Here is a 6,251-nt window from a genome sequence, read left to right on the forward strand (position 1 = left end):
TTAATATCATTGTTTTAAGACTTTTAACATTGTTTACAATATAGGAAATTTTAGTTGCTATTTATAATACAAAACAAAAACTGCGTTGAAATGGTTCACGAGTATAGGGTGGCAACACATTGTTAATATATATCAAATACTTTTGAAAATACAATTAGATGCTTTTGTTATGGGAGATAACTTTTAAGAATTTAAGTTGTAAGATTTTCTTTTAATCATGGTTCTTTGAAAATGTGACATATTCTTCAGTTTACCAGAGGCTAAAACACTGTCACAGACTGGATTCCATGTTAGTTCGGCAGGGATTGCTCTGACAATTTCTGTACTTCAGAGGTCTTACAAAAATCTTGTGAAAAAACATCCGAAATGAAGGAGTTCTGAAAATGATGAAAACCCAAGGGTCCGCGATTGAAATCACAGATAGGAAACGCAAGGCTCGGAGGTCATCTGTTTCTTCAGAAGTTCTGTTCTTCTTGCCAACAGCTTTAAATGCTCCATAGTAAGCACGATACTGTTTTGAAGAAAAACATTCCCTTATGACATCAAAATGTTGATGGCAGCAATAAATTCACTTATGTTTCTGTAAGAACATGGCATCTTAGCTTGGAATACTCATTTCTGGTAAATTTATAAGCAGCTAAGGCCACTGCAGGTGAGCCTAGAAGATGATGGTGGGCAGACCTGAAAGATGCAGTGGAAGCTGGGGGACACCTGGGAGACCTAGTCTGATTGAGTCCCTGAAGGGTGTCCTACCTGCTGGGCTCAAGTTAACAGGTCCCTGCCAAGGGAGACCTCTATGCAGAGGAAGCTGAAGTGATTACAAATCAGATCTGCTGAATCTTCCAGAAATAGAATCTTCCAGCTAATATCCTTACACCCCTAAGGATATTCTTCAGTCCTTTCTTCTGCCTGCTTGCTAGCCTCTCTTATTAGTTCACTCAGAAATAAGTTTCACTTGTGAAACTTCCCATGGATGAATACGCCAGTGAAATAGAAGCTTTTAATCAATGTGAAGAGGAAGAAAATATAATAAAAAGACACAAGTGACTTGAAAAAGGTACTGTTCAATCTATGTAAATTGCTCTACTTAGCATAGATGGTTACCTTTGCATGGTGGACATCCCCTTTTTAGGCTAGGAGGGAAGACCACCTCCTCAGAGCCATGCAAACTGCCTTACACCACAGCTTTTCCTGCCATTCAGCCAATACTGCTGTCTAGCCCAGCACTAGCATTGCCTTCCACTCTGTCTTTTCCTTTTGCCATTACATTTCCCATGACTACTGAGATTGTATGCCCGTAATGGGTCAAATGAACCCTAATGGAACAGAAAATATGCAAACTCAATATTAGTAGGAGGGGATATGGATAAGTGCAGAGACCAGACCCATTTCAAGGAACATCTGGAGAAGATACATTTTCCCGTAATTGTTTCTTCTCCCTTCTACCCTCTTCTCTATAGAGCATTTCAGCAGGCTCAGCCACTCTAATCTAGTGCATTTAGGAAGAAGCCTTCTACTGGACTCAGCTGTTGCTTATGTCCAGATGCCCTCTCCTGTCATTATTGTTTAATAACATTAATAGCAATAATAATGGCTAATATCCATATATAGCTTACTATTCCCAGCCACTGTTTTAAGTACGTTACTTTAAAAAAGTTAATTTTATCCTCACAAAATTCCTATGAAGTAGATATGATCTTAATCCCCATTTTGCAGTTGTGGAAACTGATTACATGTCTAAACCTTACTTCCCTTCAAGGTCGACCTCAAATATCACCCCTTTTAGGAAGACTTTTTGAGGCAGTGGCTAAGCACATCGGCTTTAGGGCCTGACTACCTAGGTCTCGATTCTCTCTTTGGATGTGTGACATCAGGCAAGTTATTCTCTTTCCTCCTTTTTACAAGAGGGATCATTATACATGTCTTTCAGGATTGTTGTGAAGGTTGAATGAGATGGTAGGAGTAAAACCTTGAGAACAGGCTCTGGCATACACAGTAATAAGAACTCAATAATTAGCTATTATTACTATTATTTTATCAATTAGGAGTGGCTCCTTTCCTCCCCTAAACTTCCCTATGGCCCTTGCATTATAGTATTGTATGGGCACTTATGATGTTTTACTCATTTTTTATCCCCACAATGAATTACTGAGTGTCTTGGATATGGAAGGTACCAGACATGTGCTGAATAGATGTATGGATAATAGGCTACACTTACACTGATTTAAAAAACAAACACTTTACATGAGTTTGCTTTACTTTTGCCCCTTTCTCCTCAAAGTGGAGTGCAGTGAAATATAAGTCTAACCATTTGAGAATGCTCGATTAGTTGGGATCGGGGTAACTCAATAACATTAGCATAATTAAAACAAACCATTTTATTTTTATGCAGTATTTATCCATGTCAATTCTATTAGGTTATTTGTATTTCCAAGTCGCTTGATTTGTATTAGAAGTGTATTGTTCTATACCTGGTATTTTAGAAGTGGCTCAATTTACAGGGAATCGGTGTAAGAAGAGCGCCCTCTGATGGACTTAGGAGTCTCTGAGAAAATGTTGCTGTTGCCAACTTGGTGGAGACTTGGCTGGACACTTGTGCTGAGGAGATCTCTCAATTCTGATGTCCTCTTCTATCCTGTTCATCCATCATAACACCCTAGACCTGGCCCTCTGCTTTAGCCCTTTAAATCCTCTCAGACCCGCTTCCCTAGGCCCAATCTCTTACCTACCATCCTGTATTAGTCTGTTTTTGTGTTGCTGTAACAGAATACCTGAGACTGGGTAATTTATAAAGAACAGAGGTTTATTAGGCTGCAATTCTGGGACAGCTGCATCTGATGGGGGCCTCAGGCTGCCTCTACTCATGGTGGAAAGCACAGGCAGCTGGTGGGTACAAGCAGATCACATGGCGAGAGGAAGCAAGAGAGAGAGTTGAGGCGCCAGGGTCCTATAAACAAGCAGCTCTTGCGGGAACTAAGGCTGCAATTCTGGGACAGCTGCATCTGATGGGGGCCTCAGGCTGCCTCTACTCATGGTGGAAAGCACAGGCAGCTGGTGGGTACAAGCAGATCACATGGCGAGAGGAAGCAAGAGAGAGAGTTGAGGCGCCAGGGTCCTATAAACAAGCAGCTCTTGCGGGAACTAATAGAGCAAGAACTCACTCACTACTCCCCCACGCAGGGAGAGTATTAATCTACTCGTGAGGGTTCTGCCCCCATGACTCAATCAGCTTCCAACACTGCCACATTGGGGATCAGATTTCTACATGAGTTTTGTGGGGGGACAACACATCCAAACTCTATCTCTTCCCTTATGTGCCTCCCACTTCTCTGACTCCATGGATTCTGATATATGCTCTCACACAAGCTTGTAAGTATCTTTACCTGGATTTCAAACCTCTCAACTATAATATCTTATCTGTACATGCACAACCTCTCTCATCCATCCCTGCTCCTCCATCAACCTCCAATTCATTGTGGTTTTCTAAGGTAAAAAGAATTTTGATAAAAATATGTTATATGCATCAGAGAATGTGCTACGAACTGCCTCTAAAATGCCATCCCATGTTCTCTTTACTTTCTTCCTGCTGTATCAAATTTGGAAATGTGAAAATTCAATCTAGGTAAGTACTTATTCTAATCCATGATTAATGTGAAGTTAATTTAAAAAAATCATACTCCAACTAACATTTCACCAGCTTAATGAAAAACAATATTTATGCTATAGGTAAGTTGTGTTTTTTTAAAATAAGTGCCCCCCCACCCCCCAGATACAGCCTTATTTTTCTAATTGCTAGGTCCATCCCTTAGAAGAGTGGTAAAGTGTGGAGGTCTCCAATACCCATTGAGTGTGTCTGTGAGGTCAAAACTGTTTTCATAAAAAAGAAATTATTTGCCTCTTTCACTCATTCTCTCACAAGTGTACAGTGAGCTTTACAGAGGCTATGTAATGTGTGATGACATCATCACTTCCAAGGCAAATGGAATATGTGCTTGTAATTTCCAGACCTTTCTAAGGTAGTAGGTTGACAGAATACATATATGAATTTTCACAGACTGTTTTCAGTACCTCTGTGCTCTTAACATGCTTTTTTCAGTTCAATCTGCTGTAATCTCTGTAACTTTACTATTGTTCATTATATCATTTTGAAATCCCAAAGTTTTCCTTGCACCTGTGCAAAAACACAAGAAGTACATTTTTAAAATCCTGTTTTGAGTATTTCAAATATGGTAAATACTAATAGATATAATCCACATAAATAAAAGCTTTTTGGGTCCTTAATAATTTTAAGAGTATAAAGAGGTCTGTAGAACAATAAAGTCTGAACATCACTGCCTTAGAATATAACACTATCTCCTGAGATCATATGAGAGAGGAGTCTTCAAAAAGATAATATGAAAGATTCATATTATCTTTTAATTCTATTTTTCCCTGAACTTTTTGAAGTACCCTCAGATTTTTTGATTCATTTTCTATGTCCAGTAGGCAAAAACAATAAATAGAAGATATAATTAGTAATAATAGCAATGCTAATTATTGAGGCCAGGCACTAGGTTAGGAGATATTTATAATTTAATATACATAACATTACAAATCTTAACAATTTTACAGAGCAAGTATGGTTACCCTCATTGTACAGATGGGGAAACTGAGGGCAGGAAAGGTAAATAAGCTGCTACCATAGCTAGTAAGTGATGAAGCCTGATTCAAATATGTTTGATGCTAAAAGCATATGCTTTCTGGAAAATGGTGTAAGGCAGATGGCATTCTTCACAGGAATCACCATTTTCATTGAAAATTTTACAGTTTTTAGAAAATAATTTTCAAGTCCATTATTTCCTTGCATCCTCACAATATCCTATGAGTTATTTAAATCCCTCAAATCCCCTTAGCGATCTGCCCAAATTCAATGTTCTTCCACTGTATTATGCTGCTTTCTGCATTATTCTTATTAAAACATTCAAATTCAGGACATTTCCATGTATTTGGCGACCGACCATCTGCTTTCAACACAGGATGGGTAAGTGAGGATCGAACTTCAGAATAGGGTCCTTTCAGTAAAGGGCCAGATAGTAAATATTTTAGGTTTTACAGGCCAACAGGCAAAATCATGAATATTTGATAAGTATATAACAAGAGAGAAAGCCCATTCCTATAATCTTTTTGATGAAATTCAAAATGCGATAATAATAGTTGAGTACATTTTTTTTTTTTTTTTGTAATACACATCTACTAAAGAGAAGAATGAAAAAATTTTTTTTCCTTGGATTAGTATTTGGCTTAATTGGGGCTCAATGTTCTTGGACTTTATCACCAAATTGATTGCAAATATTCATTTGTAAGAACTATCTTAACTACAGAGCTGTACAAAAACAGCAAGCAGGACAGATTTGGCCTATGAGCTGTGGTTTGCCAACTCCTGCTTTAGAGTGTGTTAAGAATGAAAATTTGTCAAAAACGTCGGAATCAGGAACTCTGGGCGATGGGGTCCAGCATCTTTCTTTTCAAAAGCTCTGCTGATGATTCTGAGCATGCTAAAGTTTGAGGACCACTGCTGTGTCTGTATTGATTAATATAGATTGATTTATTTGGGGGAGTTCCAATCTTAACTCTGCGTGATGATGCTACAGACTACTTTTCTTCCAACATATTAGGAACTTCATTTAAGGGAAAAATCACTTTATTTCCTCTCATCCACTACTGACAGTAATATTCAAAATTGCCACACTATGATAAGAAACTTAAAAACTTTCCTATTCAAAGAAGTCTCAGGACTCCAAGGAATTGGCAATGTACTTTATTCCAGTGCTCCTGTTGAACAGGTACACTGGGGGCGGGGAAGACGGAGAGGAGGAATATGAAAGAGTTTCTCCAAGCCTCAGCCACGCCCAGGTGTCTTGGCCGGGACCTTCAGAACGACGAGGTAATTTAGTTTTCACCCCCACTCCCATAGTAAATTGAAACCCAAGATAATGGCTTACATGTCACCTCGCTTGCCAAGACGGAAGTTAAACCTGTCAAGACAGGTTGTCAAACTGACACCACCTGCTGCAACACGGCCTGCTGGCGGCAGCACCAGAACAGCAGCCGCTGCGCCTCCAAGTTTACACTCGAGTTCTTAAAAATTAATCCTATACTTTTAATCACTCACCTCCGCAAATCACTCTGGCAGGATTACACCTTTGTGTATTCCCTTTCCACGCCAACACCCGGGAGAAGAACCCCCCCCCCCCCCCCCCCCCCCCCCCCCC

The 6,251-nt window shown here is 39.3% G+C and overlaps 1 protein-coding gene across 1 annotated transcript in view; it reads right to left on the bottom strand.

Moving 5' to 3' along the window:
* Positions 1 to 271: 271 nt before the first annotated feature.
* PTGDR (prostaglandin D2 receptor (DP)) overlaps positions 272 to 6,251 on the bottom strand; it is an 8,308-nt gene continuing 2,328 nt past the window's right edge. Inside the window, exon 2 of the mRNA XM_008587994.1 lies at positions 272 to 511. Within this exon, the coding sequence (XP_008586216.1) occupies positions 272 to 511 (240 nt within the window). The remainder of the gene's footprint in view (positions 512 to 6,251) is intronic.

The sequence above is a fragment of the Galeopterus variegatus genome, unplaced genomic scaffold (genome assembly GCF_000696425.1).
Source record: "Galeopterus variegatus unplaced genomic scaffold, G_variegatus-3.0.2 Scaffold4616, whole genome shotgun sequence".
NCBI lineage: Eukaryota > Metazoa > Chordata > Mammalia > Dermoptera > Cynocephalidae > Galeopterus > Galeopterus variegatus.